This window comes from Macrobrachium nipponense, chromosome 41 (genome assembly GCF_015104395.2).
Source record: "Macrobrachium nipponense isolate FS-2020 chromosome 41, ASM1510439v2, whole genome shotgun sequence".
In the NCBI taxonomy this organism is placed as follows: domain Eukaryota; kingdom Metazoa; phylum Arthropoda; class Malacostraca; order Decapoda; family Palaemonidae; genus Macrobrachium; species Macrobrachium nipponense.
Window position 1 is genome coordinate 25,663,118 of NC_061102.1, and position 14,635 is coordinate 25,677,752.

General features: G+C 50.5%; 2 protein-coding genes across 2 annotated transcripts in view; one reads left to right on the forward strand and one right to left on the reverse strand.

The window, feature by feature from the left end:
• The window catches only part of LOC135212621 (breast cancer type 2 susceptibility protein-like), a 256,947-nt gene that overhangs the window by 167,498 nt on the left and 74,814 nt on the right, over window positions 1-14,635 (forward strand). The gene's annotated exons all lie outside the window — the stretch shown is intronic.
• Window positions 1-14,635, reverse strand: part of LOC135212395 (breast cancer type 2 susceptibility protein homolog) — a 100,249-nt gene that overhangs the window by 45,426 nt on the left and 40,188 nt on the right. The window contains exon 5 of the mRNA XM_064245765.1: window positions 7,369-7,496. Coding sequence (XP_064101835.1) covers window positions 7,369-7,496 — 128 coding nt within the window. The remainder of the gene's footprint in view (window positions 1-7,368; window positions 7,497-14,635) is intronic.

The window sequence follows — 14,635 nt, forward strand, 5'->3', positions numbered from 1 at the left end:
AATGATGAAAAAAGAGGAAATGATTGTACTTACAATTATGATTCACACACAAACACAACCAAATACTCATGAAAGCAAACGACGAGAAGCGGGCAGAGAGCGTCGAACACACACGTCCACTCGCTGTGAGGCCGAAAGCAAAAGTGATTTGTTTACCTCCCAGTCGCGCGCGCGCGCCTGTCGGACAAGCAGTTAACTACCGAACCCCTTGTTCGAAAGCTTACGACCTATCCAGCTGCCGCTAGTACCTTCCTATTGTAAAGGACCGAAGGTTTGTATGCCGTGTCGGAACAAATGTATTCTTTCGAGACCTGAAGTTTTGATTAAAATTATTCTCTCTCAACTTTATCTACGGTTGTGTTTGATCGGATAAGTTTATGGGAGTTTTATGTTTGTTACTGATGCACAATAACAGTCATTAGCAGCTCGAAGTGTTCTCAGCTTCAGCTACAACTTTGTTTAAATTTAACAGTATTTTTACTTGCTGATATTTGATCTTTAGTGACCAAAGTTATTACCTAAAAATATCAGTCCTATTATAATTAAACATAACGTCATTTATAACATAACTGCAGTAATGTTTACTATAGTATGATGGTTGAAATAGAAGCCAAATGGATGTTGTATCCAATTCGGCTGTACTTAGCAAAATGTTGTTTCTTGTTTGGTTGTTCATGGCTGTATACATTTACCAAACGAGTAAAATGTTAAAACAAAACTTTCATTATTTTCTTTTTGCTTTTTTTTTTTTTAACCAGAAGACGGGATGAAGTTAGGCTATTGTAATTTGGTCTGTCTTTCTTGCTGCCAGGTTGTACGCTGCTGGACTGCACCCGTTACGAGCGAAATTTTAAAATATTTTCAAAATATTGTCGTATCAGTATCAATTGCTAACCCTATCGTAAAAATCGGATTATCATAAGCCGAATTATTGTAACTTGAACACTACCTGTATCTAAAAATCATACTTACTGACGTTCAAATTCTATCTTCTACCTTAGTTTTAAAGCTATAGCATTGAAATTTGGTACTATATAACTTCACCTCCTGATTACCTCACGTAGCCAGAAAGAAAGTGTTCTTGGATATTTCTTTCTTGGTCACCCCGGTGCTAACGAAGAGGCGTCGACACTCAGGCCTGAGGCGCCGAGTTCTCTTCAGATAGCGTTGTAGCGCCCTCACAGGACAAAGCAGCATCTCATCCGTATCATTGTCGGTGAAATCCAATAGGGAGGGGATTGTGAAAGACTCAAAACCTGTCGTCAGGATCAACGGATTCTGAGTCTTAGCTACAAAGTTCGGGCGGGACAAAATGAGAGTCCACAGATCCCCATCCCTGGAATGTTTAACGTCGAAGGAAAGACCATGAAGTTCCCCTACTCTCTTCGCCGATGCCAGGGCCAGCAAGAAGAGGGTCTTGAGGGTCAGATCCCTGTCTGACGACTCTCGGAGTGGCTCAAAGGGTCTTCGAGTCAAACTCCTAAGGACGAGAGTCACATCCCACCCCGGGGGCCTGAGTTCCCTGGGTGGGCAAGACCTCTCAAAGCTCCTCATAAGCAAGGAGATCTTGAACAAGTCCGAGATATCCACTCCCCTCAGTTTCAGGACCAGTGCCAGGGTGGCCCTATATCCTTTGACTGTGGGGACAGAGAGGAGCTTGTCTCGGCGAAGAAAAACGAGGGGGAATCTCTCTCGGTGCTTCTGCAAGCCAGAGCCAGCAGGTCCGGATACCAAACGGTTGGCCACCAGGATCATCCTGAGATTTGGGGTGGCCAGCACTCGGCTGATCACCTTGCGAATCAGGCTGAACAGGGGAAAGGCTTAAGCGAAGAGGTTGTCCCACAGGTGTTGGAGAGCGTCCTCTGCAGCCCTGCCCATGGGTCCGGCACGGCTGAAAAGAAAACCTGGAGTTTTCTGTTGTGCCGGGTGGCAAACAGAATCCACTACTGGATGCCCCCACAGGGTTGAAGAGCCTTTACGCCACGTCCTGGTGTAGGGACCATTCGGTCCCTATCACCTAATCCCGACGGCTGAGCTTGTCTGCTACTACATTCCTCTTGCCTGGAATGTAGCGAGCTGTCAGCTCTATCGAGTGAGCCACGGCCCACTCGTGCACCTGCAGCGTCAACTGGTGCAACGGGAGGGACACTAGGCCCTCCTGTTTGTGGACGTATGCCACTACCGTGGTGTTGTCGCACATCACAACACCACCGATGTGTCCCATCAAGTGGTACCGGAACTCTTGGAGAGCGAGAGGAGGAACGCTGCCTTGAGCTCCAGGACATTGATGTAAAGGTGCTTGTCGTGATGGTCCCACACTCCATGCAGTCAGCAACTCCTCCAGGTGCGCCCATCCCTCGGTGGATGCGTCTGAGAACAGCAACATCTCCGGGGGGGGAGTGCAGAGAGGCACTCCTCTTAAGAGGTTCCTGTCGTCCAGCCACCAGGCTAGGTCCTGCCTCACCTCCTCCGTGAGGGACACAGGGAAGTACGGTGGGTCCTCTCCTGCCTGTGACCAAAACTCTCCTTTAGTCTCCACTGAAGAGACCGCAGGTGAATACGCCCGTGAGGGGACTAACTTCTCAAGTAACGACAGGTGGCCGATCACTACTTGCCATTGCTGAGCTGCCTGTTCCTGCTGAGACAGGAACCGGTCGGCTGCCTCCCTGAATCTGCTGATCCGAGAGTCTGCGGGGAAGACTCGCCCTGCTACTATGTCGATCAGCATACCCAGGTACTTCATCCTCTGCTTGGGTTCGAGATTGGACTTTTCGAAGTTCACCACGATCCCCAGATTGTGGCAGAATTCGAGGAGTTGATCCCTGTCCCGTAGCAACTGCGAGCGGGAGCTTGCCAGGACTAACCAGCCGTCGAGATATCTCAGAAGACGTATCCCTACTGAGTGGGCCCAAGCAGACACCAGCGTGAACACCTGTGGGGCGGTTGAGAGACCGAAGCAAAGTGCCCTGAATTGGTACACCGTCCCGTCGAGGATGAAGCGGAGGTACTTCCTGGAGGATTGATGGATGGGTATCTGGAAATACGCGTCCTTCAAATTCACTGAAAGCATGAAATCGTTCTCCCTGATGGAGTCGAGCACGGAACGTGCCGTCTCCATCGTGAACCGAGACCAGCGAATGAATCGGTTCAGGGGAGAGAGATCTATCACCGGGCGCCAGCCCCCAGTAGACTTCTCCACCAGGAAAAGGCGGCTGTAGAAGCCCGGTGACTGATCCCTGACGATCTCTACAGCTCCTTTGCTCAGCATGGTCTTGGTCTCCTGTCGAAGGGCTACGTTCTTTGATGTTCCCGGAACGTAGGTCTGAAGATGAACCAGGTTGGAGGTGAGGGTAGTAGATATCCCTCCCGAAGGACATCTACTATCCAGGTCTCGGCACCATAGCACTGCCATGTTGCCCAATGGCTCGCCAGGCAACCCCCCACTTCCGGCAGCAGGTGAGGGGGAACGTCGTCCCTAGCGTTTCCTGCCTCTCTTCGACTTCTTCCCTGCCCCTCCTCGTGGAAAGGAGGGCAGGGAGGGGGGCTGATGGCAACCTCCACTGGCAGAAGTCGAAGGCAGTCTTTCCTCGGGGCTTAGACGAGGCAAAACCGTCTTAGCAGCCGAGAAAGCGCCAACCAAACTCTTAGGCTTGGCCGCAGTTGATCGAGGCTGCCCAGAAGCCTTCGAAACTGCCTGGTGTACCAGACGGTCACTGTCATTAGTGCGACGTCTTTCCACCATCTCTCCAGGGAAGAGAGAGGAGGAACTCTGTACAGGTCCGTTGTGAAGTCCTAATGCCGCCTTACGCCCAGCCGCCCTGGACAAGCTGGTATGGACTGCGTCCCTACGCCTAAGTACCAGGTTGGCCCACAGGTTTGCCGTCTGGTGGGCGAGGTAGATGGCCCTACCTCCAGACTGGCAAAGTCTCCTGAAAACTGAGTCCCCTTCAGGAGTAATATTCCTGGAGGTGGCTGCGACCTTGGACACTGTGAGGGACCACAGGTCCAACCAGGAGACTGCCTGGAAAGCTGCCATGGTGGTGGATTCCAGGGCTAGTGCCTCCTGCTGCAAGAACCAAAGGTTCTCCGACAGGAGCTGCTGCAGAGACACTCCCGGAGTTAGCCTGGCTAGCTCCGGGTTAACCTGTTTGGGCGGCATCGGAGGAAGTAGCTTAGACGACCTGCCAGACCTGAGCGAACCCTCCTGTCTGGAGACGAGCGAGTCCACATGGTCTAGCACTGAGTCGGCCGGCTGCGATCGCGGCAGACCCACCGTCAGTCTGGGTTCCTTTTTGGGCCCCCAGAACGACTCGAGCAGGGACGTGGGCTCAGAAGGTGGGAGCGGCGATCCTTCCCCGAGGTCATTGTGCTGACGAATCAGCGCAATGACCTCTGGATCTCAGAGTGACCGCATCTTGAGGAGTAGGACCGTCAAGCCCCTCCAACAAGAACGACTCCTGAGACCTTCCTCCTTCAGAAGGAGGAAACAGCGACATTACCCTTCTCGGTCTCCTCCTGCCACTTGCTGCATACGACCTGGTCGATCCTAAGACCATGCCTGGCACGTAGGGTGTCGTGGGTAGGATCATGGAGGGCGCGCACCCCTCACGATCACTCCTTGTAGCCCTCGCCCTTCCATTGTAACCCGAGGAAGTTGAAGGGTACAGGAGAGGGGGAAGACCTGACGCTCCCCCCTCGCTCACCGGCAGAGAACCAGTGTGGCGAGCGGCTGGACCGAGAACAGCGGCCCCGGTTCCATGCGTCAAAGGAGCTGCTGCTGGTCCCCCTATCCGTCCGGTCCCGGTGGGAGTGGCGGTCAGGGGACCTGCAGAGACTACTGTCACGGTGGGACCAGTGCGTGTTCTCACGGCGCGTCGAACTGCTGGGACCAGCCAGGGCTGGTTCCTGCGATCGAGGGGACCTCTTACCAGCCTCAGCCGATCTGGGACTGTCACGTCAACCCAGGTAACCAGCTGGTCGCTGCGAGAGCGGCCGCTGGCCTGGCGAGAGTCACCTGAGCGGCTCTTGCCAGCCTTCCGCTCCATGCCTTGGTCCTGGCGCCGAGCGAACTCGGGCGTCTGGGCCTTGGCTGCACGGCCACCCGCGGGCGACCGTACACTCGGGACCCTCTCGCGACGAGAGCCGGCCAGAACCTGGTGTAGCGGCAGCGCCCCTAGCACCAGGCAAGGAAGTACCGGTGTTAGCTGGTACCCCTCTGGTCCCCGTCTTCTTCCTTGCGGAAGGAGAGACAGGCCCTGCTCCTCCCGAAGGAGCAGGAGGACCAGCGGAAGGACGTGGGACGGGCCCTTAGAAGTTCCCGAAGGAGCATTCATGGGGGGGAGGAGGCAGCCTTCTTCTTCCTCGGCTTGGAAGCCTTGGAAGTCGAAGGGGAAGAGGCGGCGGCAAGCGACGAAGAAAATGACGAAGACGACGACAACACCTTCCTCTTCTTCGTCAGCTCCCTCAGGACAGACGTCAAGTCCTCCATCCAGGATGGAGCCGGGGCTGCTGTTGCCGAAGCAACAGGGCCTGGCTGCACCTGTCCGGAAGGACCAGCGACTGGGGCAGCAACACCACGGGCTGGAACGACGTCGGCAGGTGCGGGAACAGCAGGAGCGGCAGGTACGGCAGACAAGTCAGCCAGCGACATCCTGGGTACAGGCGGCAGGTCCAGGGGCAAGCTCTTCGGGCATCGGAAGTCCGGGTGGCTGGCAGCACGAAGAACCTGGGAGGTGGAGGCATTCCCCCTACCTCGGCACCGGCAGGCGATCAGCAGGCCCGTACGGTGGCCGTAGGCATCACAGACATCATGTGAGGGGTGTAAACCAGGTGAGGAGGGGCGGCGTACCCTGAAGTTGAGATTGTGGTGGTAGTGGTGGTCACCGCTCCATGGGTGACTGGCACAGCCCCCGCCAGATGCTGGAGCAGCCCCAGGACCCTCGGCGACACCCACACCTGGCCAAGGTCGTCCCCCGCAGCAGAAGCACCTGAGGAAGCAATAGTTGGGGTTAGGAGGGGTTACCCCCTCCTCCGCGCGTGGGGGGGGGGGGGGGGGTGGGGGGGGGGGGGGAAAAGCCCCACCCCTACGAGCGAACGGAAAAACCTTAAATACAATTGCACGTCAGGGTGATGAGCGCCCTCCTCTACGCTCGACGGATCGGGCGAAGAGAAGGACCTCGAAACGTCCCCCCCGAAGGGGAAGGTGCCATACGCGGGAGCTGAGCCGGGGACAGGAAAGAAGACGAAGTGTTCGTAACCAAAGGAGTCGCTGGAGAGCTTTCCGACGACTCCTTGGCAGGTCTACGCTTCTTCCTACCCTCGTACAGCACCCACTGCACCTCCGACCAATTAACACATATATTGCACGGCTCGGTCCGAGAGCATTCATTGCCCTCGGCACCGAGCGCAAAGGGCATGCAGATTCAATTTCCGGAAAGGAGCGGGAGGACCGACACTTGCGGCCCTCCACCCCCCCGGGCACATTCTACGGTGATGGGGGGTGGGGGCGGAGGGGATAGCTCCATTGTCCGATGATCCATTAATCAATGTAAATAAAAAAATGAAAAAGACAGTACGTACTTACAATTTCACTTTCAAACACTGACAAACCAAGTTGAAGAATATTTCACAACAAAACCAAAGCATACGACGATGAAGTGGGCAGAGAGCGATGATGAACACGTTCTCCACACACGGCTGAAAGCAAAAGTGATTCTTCCCCTCCCAGTCGCGCTGTGTGCGCACTGTCGGACAAGCAGTTAACTACCGAACTCCCTTGTTCGAAGCTTATGACCGTTCCAGCTGCCGCTAGTTACCTTCCTATTGTAAAAGGGCCGATGGTTTGTATTACGTATCGGAACAATGGATATTTTCGGGATAAATCACACTGGCGTCACAAAACCGGTCAGTGGCAAAAATCATACGCAGTTTGGAGATGTCCCAAGTCACCTTATTAAGTGGTATGAATGTCAAAGTCCTGTCCTTAAAAAATGGCATTAGCCTGCTGGCACCCTTAAACCCAGACTATAGAATTTTACCCCATTCTGCACTAGATATTCTAAGGAGATTGAAGATAAATTCAAGACACCTGTGCCTCACCTGATGACCTTTCAAAAGGTAATAGCATTATATGCTAAAATTGTTGCATTACCCTTGAATATTAGTTATTGTTTATAAAACAAGTTTATTTTTTATAATTTTGTATGTATTCCACTGTACATAGTTTACCTGCGAATCCCTTCAAGGCAGAAGACATTGCACATTTGTAACATTTTCCTTTTAACCCTACACTCTTGTGTTGTATGTATGTATTCATGTGTACAAATATGAAAGCTTTGCATAAAAATTATGAAATGAATTGCACATTACCTATAACCAGCAGCCACAACATAAAAGATGCGGAAGATTTTCCCTTCCAACAGTGATTGCTGAAGGTCTTCAGATGGTCGCCATACTGAGAGTATTGCACAGGACCCATTGGTATCCATTACTCGTATCTAAAAATGAATACAGTAAGTACATTACACATAATACAGGTTTATTTTCATGAAATAAAGAGCAAAAAGTAAAAGATTTTAGCAACTATAGTATATGGAAAAACAAAATTTAAATAACATTAATTTAATAGAAATCCATAAATTTCAGGAATTCTATGTGTTCCAGCTACTTTCAGAGGGGCTATACATGAAGAATCAACCACAGAGATAGAAGACCCATCTGAACCAACAGTATCTAGGCTCCAAAATCTTCAACCCAAAGGAAATGGTCATACAAACTTCTGAGCCTACTGTAAGAGACATGTAATCAGCAGGCAGGCATCTTAATTGGGATAATGAGTGTGTAGCTGACTCCACCAGAAAACATTTCACCTGTTTCACATTATGGTAGCTTGAGTTGCCATTAAAGTGGAAAGAATCTTGTTACCCATCGACAATTAACATGCTGTAGTTTTAGAGCCTGTAAATCACTGGTGTGGTATCTAAGAACATGGAAGCTCTGTGTACATGGAATGAATGAATTACAAAATTTATTCTATAATGAAAACTCTGGGGCACATTCAGCTCTCACTTACTTGAAAAAAAAAGTTGGAATGATTGGGTAGCAAAGATACAGATATCCAGAATATAAATTATGTTCAAGGATCTAAACATGAAACTAGCAGAAAAAGTGTTGTATGAAGTAAAGTTGGTTCACCAATAAATTCAACCATTCACTTAATCCATTCTTCTGAGAAAATGAACAAAATCAAAAGGATGAACGAGTTAGACTCACCTTCCTTCCACTGAGATAATGTAATAACTTGGGCTTACCAGTTCACCTTGAAGACCAATAAGACAAATGGTTCCTTGACATCCATGTTAGGAGGTCTCTATATGAACCATACAAAATGATCTGATGATCTCAGAGATGACTATTTAATAATGGAATCAACTTCTCTTCCACTTAAAACCCAGGGAGGTTGACACAGCCAAATTTCAGGATCCATGATCTTCATTTATCAAAAGCCGTAAGTCCTTAAAATGACTTGTTTAAGACAGAGGGATACAAACTTTTAGAAAACCTAATACTCTTTCCTACAAAAACCTTGATCTTCCCAAGATAAATCCTCATGGCTCTACAAAACACAGAAGCCTGACATTTTCATTTCCAAACTGAACAGGCATGAAGGAAATGACAACTAAGGGAGAAATATGAGGTAGATGGTTAAGTTGTGTGTATTGTAGCCACAAGGCCTGGGATACATGACCTAAGGTTGAGGTTCTTTTGGGAAGTCTCCTTGAGTGACTCATATGGTTAATTGAAAAGGTACTTAAGGAGATGAATTACAAGAAGAGCTGAAAGTCCAGTGAGGAACCTCTCTCTAAAAACTCTGACACAAACAATTCAATGGGGCCCCCTTTTAAAGTTATGAGAGAACAGAACAAAGTCATTAATTACTGACAAAGGAAAAAATTCTTATAAAATCCTTGAGTGACGGAGAAAAGCAGTCCACTACACACAGAATAGTGGCAGTGAGAAATTCAAGGCCTTTCTTAGCAGTTTCGCCCAAAAAGTCACTCCTGAAAAGGGACAACTCAACGACCTCAAGGCATGAAAGCTGAGGTTCTGGTGTTACCTCTGAAAGTGAGACCGAGAGATAACTTTCTCCATCCTGGAAACACTCACAGGAGGTCCACAAGACAGGAAAAGTCTGAGAAACATGAAAGCTGAATCCAATTGTAGATCTGCTACTTTTTGTATGAATGGCAGGGAATTTATATTAACCTGCCAACTTTTTATCAATAAACTGCCTCATAAGACTTCCATCTGGCTACCTAATCAATAAACAAATTTCAGTAAAGAAATAGTCTCCATCCAAGTTTAACTTTGACAGACAACTTACACTTTTTGTAAAGTTTAACCATTTCATGCCGATTGGACGTACTAAACGTTGATATAAATTGTCTGTTGGGTGCCGATTGGACGTATGGTACGTCGATATAAAAGTTTTTTAAAATTCACGGAAAAATAGTTATAGGCCTACTAGGCAAAAACTTTTGAATCACGTCGGCCTTGGGGGCAATGCTTGGGTGAGCTCACAGATCAAGGCGTGTTTTGTTTACAATCGTTACCCGGCGCGCAAGCGCGAATTTCTTTCTTCTCGCACTAAAAAGCATCAGCGACACATCTCAGAAATTATTTCGTCACTTTGACAGAATTTTTCCACCATTTTATATTAGCCGTTACATGGAGTATTATATATGAAAATGTGTGCCATTTCATGTAGAATACAACAATAAACAACTCATGGTTGTAGCTTTTATCAGTTTTGAAATATTTTCATATAAATAACGATAAGTGCCAAAATTTCAACCTTCGGTCAACTTTGACTCTACCGAAATGGTCGAATCGAAAAACGCAATTGTAAGCTAACACTCTTATATTCTAGTAATATTCAATCATTTTACCTTCATTTTGCAACAAATTCATGTCTCTAGCACAATACAGTGGGGCCCCCGTATTCGTGTTCCCCGGATTCACGGACTCACACATTCGCGGATTTCTCTCGGGAACGTTTCCCCACATTATTCGCGGAAAATTCGCGCATTCAAGGTACTTTTCTGAGAAATATCCACAAATTCCTGGGTTTTTTTTATCAATTTCATCATAAAATGCACTTTTTGTGATAAAACTATTAAAAAAAACCAAGTATGAAATTTTTTAGTGGTTTTTCTGAGTTTTAACTAACAAAATAGGCTGTTTTTAGCGTTTTTTTATAGGGGTTCCAAACATTTTGCGGGTTCTAACTATTCATGGGGGGGTCTGGTACGCATCCCCGCGAATATGGGGGGACCACTGTATTTCGATTTATGGCGAATTTATGAAAAAAACTTTTTCCTTACGTTTGCTCGGTAACTCTTCCGAAAAAATATAACAATTTGTCGAAAATTGTATTTTTCCTAACTACACAAACCTGAGGTCCTTTAACAATAGGAAGGTACTTAGCGGCAGCTGAACCGGTCGTAAGCTTTCGAACAAGGGGGTTCGGTAGTTAACTACTAGTCCGACAGTTATCAGTATGCTCGACTGCGAGGCGAGGAATGTCCACTTTGCCTGCGGACCCAGGAAAACTCAGAGTGAGGGGTGGCATGAGGTGGGACTAGTATATGTAAAGGACCTCAGGTCTGTACAGTTAGGAAAAATACAATTTTCGACAAATTGTTATTTGTTTCGATACGAAATACAAACCTTTGGTTCTTTAACAATAGGAGGACTCACTATTGGTGGGTGGAATCTGAGTCTTATGAACAGATGGTGTTCGTCCTACCTTGGATTCCCTCCCTGGTAGTAAGAGCAGAGGGAGGGATCCTAGCCTCTGCCCAGCTGATCGGGATGTGCACCGCAGGGATCAGTGGTCAGACCTTCTGGACCAAATTATAAGAGGGAGGCAAGCGTACCTCTTATAATTAGAAAAAAAAGCAAAAGAACTAGTTCCTACTTCAAGAGCCAAGGTAAAGTTATGGGTTTGACTCTTGTTGGCTTCCACTCCCCCCCTTGTTGGGGAGTGGTGGATAAACACTTCTATCCCTACTGAAATGGATAGAATGGGGGCTCGGTAGTGTAGCTTACCTGCATCGGCCTCCTGTTCAGCGTAGTGACGACTGCGGCCCTCTGCCCACAGGTAGAGGAAAAGAATGAAGGAGGAAGAGAAACCAGTCACACTCTCTTTCACTCGTCCATACATGCAGTCACACAAGGATGCAATGCTGTTCTGTCCACTCGGGTGCTGGGTAGACTACACAACTTGTTGAGCAGCCACCACGGGTCCCAAGGAAAAGGTGTCCAAGGACCTGTAGGTGATATACCGAAGGTAGAAAGAAGTGAAGGTGGTCCGGTTGGCCCAAACCCCTGCCTTCAGAACCTGCGCCAGGGAGAAGTTCTTGCGGAACGCAAGGGTTGGACCAATACCTCTGACTTCGTGGGCTCTCGGATGAAGGGTACGGGTGGCGTCAATGCCAGCTGTCTCGTACGCCCTCCTGATCACCTCACGCAGCCAGAAAGAAAGAGTGTTCTTGGATACTTCTTTCTTGGTAACCCCGGTGCTAACGAAAAGGCGTCAACACTCAGGCCTGAGGTGCCGAGTTCTCTTCAGATAACGTCGTAGCGCCCTCACAGGACAAAGTAGCATCTCATCCGCATCATTATCGGTGAAATCCTTCAGGAAGAGGATCGTGAAGGACTCGAACCGGTCGTCAGGGACAGAAGGATACTGAGTCTTCGCTACGAAGTTCGGGACGAAATCGAGCGTCACGGATCCTAATCCCCTGGAATGCTTGACGTTGAAGGAAAGACCATGAAGTTCGCCTACTCTCTTCGCTGATGCCAGGGCCAGCAAGAAGAAGGTCTTGAGGGTCAGATCCCTGTCTGACGACTCTCGGAGTGGCTCGAAGGGTTTTCGAGTCAAACTCCTAAGGACAAGAGTCACATCCCATCCCAGGGGCCTGAGTTCCCTGGGTGGGCAAGACCTCGCAAAGCTCTACGGACCACTTCCCCTGGTAGACAGCCGCAGAGGATTGTCTGAGGTATCCGGCCATCTCTGTCGCTGCGCTGCGAGAAAAGCCTCTCGCTCACAAGAGATGGTGGACAGAAGCCAGCCGTGAAGACACAGGGACTCGATGGACCGGTGGTACTGTTCTACATGTGGCTGGCACAGGAGGTTGTGCCAGGGGGGAATCTCTCTCAGCGCCCCGGCAAGCAGAGCCAGCAGGTCCGGATACCAAATGGCTTGGGGTCGTTTGGGCGCCACCAGGATCATCCAAAGGTTCGCAGTGATCAGCGCCCTGCTGATCACTTTGTCTTGCGAATCAGACCAGAATGGGGGGTGTGGGGGAAAGGCGTAGACGAAGAGGTTTGTTCCCACGGAATGCTGAAGAGCGGCCTCCATGCTCTGCGGACCTGCCCATAGGGTACCGGCACAATCAAGTAGGAAAACGAGTTTTCTGTTGTGCCGGGTGGCAAACAGATCCACTACTGGGCGCCCCAACAGGTTGAAGAGCCTTTCCGCCACGTCTGGATGAAGGGACCATTCGGTTCCTATCACCTGATCACGACGACTGAGCTTGTCGGCTACCACATTCCTCTTGCCTGGAATGTAGCGGGCCGACAACTCTATTGAGTGTGCCACGGCCCACTCGTGCACCTGCAACGTCAACTGGTGCAGCGGGAGGGACACTAGGCTCCCCTGCTTGTTGACGTATGCCACTACCGTGGTGTTGTCGCACATCAACACCAAAAGAGTGTCCACCAGTCGGTCCCGGAATCGTTGGAGAGCGAGGAACGCTGCCTTGAGCTCCAGGACGTTGATGTGAAGGTGCTGTCACGATGTGTCCCACACATTTGCAGTCAGCAACTCCTCCAGGTGTGCGCCCCATCCCTCAATCGATGCGTCCGAGAAGAGCAGCATCTCCTGGGGGGGGAGAGGAGGAGGAGGAGGAGGAGGAGGAGGAGGAGGAGGAGGAGGAGGAGGAGGAGGAGGAGAGGGACTCCTCTTACGAGGTTCCCGTCGTCCAGCCACTCCTTTAGTCTCCACTGAAGAGACCGCAGGTGAAGACGCCCGTGAGGGGACTAGCTTCTCGGAGAGACGACAGGTGGCCGATCACGACTTGCCACTGCTGAGCCTGTTGCTCCTGTAGAGACAGGAACTGTCTTACTGCCTCCCTGAACCTGCTAATCCGCAAATCTGAAGACTCGCCCTGCTGCCGTGTTGATCAGCATGCCCAGGTACTTCATCCTCTGCTTGGGTTCAAGCTCTGACTTCTCGTAATACACAACAATTCCCAGATCGCGGCAGAATTCGAGGAGTCGATCTCTGTACTGTAGCAAATGCGAGCGAGAGCTCGCCAGGACAAACCAATCGTCAAGATACCTCAAGAGACGTATCCCTACCGAGTGGGCCCAAGCAGACACCAGCGTGAACACTCGCGTGAACACTGTGGGGCGGTGAAAGACCGAAACAAAGTGCCCTGAATTGGTACACCATCCCATCGAGGATGAAGCTGAGGTACTTCCTGGGGGATTGATGGACGGGTATCTGGAAATACGCGTCCTTCAAATCCACCGAAAGCATGAAGTCGTTCTCCCTGATGGAATCAAGAAGCACCGAACGTGCTGTTTCCATCGTGAACAGAGTCTGGCAAACGAATCAGTTCAAGGGAGAGAGATCCATCACCATGTGCCAGCCCCCCGAAGACTTCTCCACTAGCAAGAGGCGGCTGTAGAAGCCGGGCGACTGATCCTGAATGATCCCACAGCTTGTTTGCTCAGCATGGCTTCTACTTCCTGCCGAAGCATCACGTCCTTGGTCGAGCCAGGAACGTAGGTTTGCAGATGGACCAGGTTGGAGGTGAGGGGTGGCCGAGACTCGAAGGGTAGTAAATATCCCTCCCGAAGGACGTTTACTATCCAGGCCTTCGCACCGTAGCGCTGCCATGTTGCCCAATGGCTCGCCAGGCAGCACGCCCCCCTTCGGCAGCAGGTGAGGGGGAACGCCCTAGCGTTTCCCACCTCTCTCTGACTTCTTCCCCAGCCCCCCTCGTGAGAAAGAGGGCTGGGAGGAGGGCTGGTGACGGTCGCTCCTTGAAGAAGTTGAAGGCAGAGTTTCCTTTGGGCTTCGACGATGCGATCGTCTTGGCCGCAGAGGAAGCGCTAACCAAACTCTTAGGCTTGGCCGCAGTAGCTCGAGGCTGCCCAGATGCCTTCAAGATTGCCTGGTGTACTAAACGGTCACTGTCATCAGTGCGCCGTCTTTCCACCGCAGCGTCCACCATCTCTCCTGGGAAGAGAGAGGAGGAACTCTGCACCGGTCCGTTGCGAAGACCCAGAGCCACCTCACGCCCAGCCACCCTGGTCACTCGGGTGAGAACAGCGTCTCTACGCCGGAGAACCAGGTTGGCCCACAGGTTGGCCGTCTGGTGGGCCAGGTAGGCTATAGCCCTACCCCCAGACTGGCACAGTCTCACGAAAGCTGGGTCACCTTCAGGAGTGATGTTCCCTAAAGAGGCCGCGGTTTTCGACACTGTGAGGGACCACAGGTCGAGCCATGAGACTGCTTGGAATGCTGCCATTGCGGTAGACTCCAAGGCAAGTGCCTCTTGCT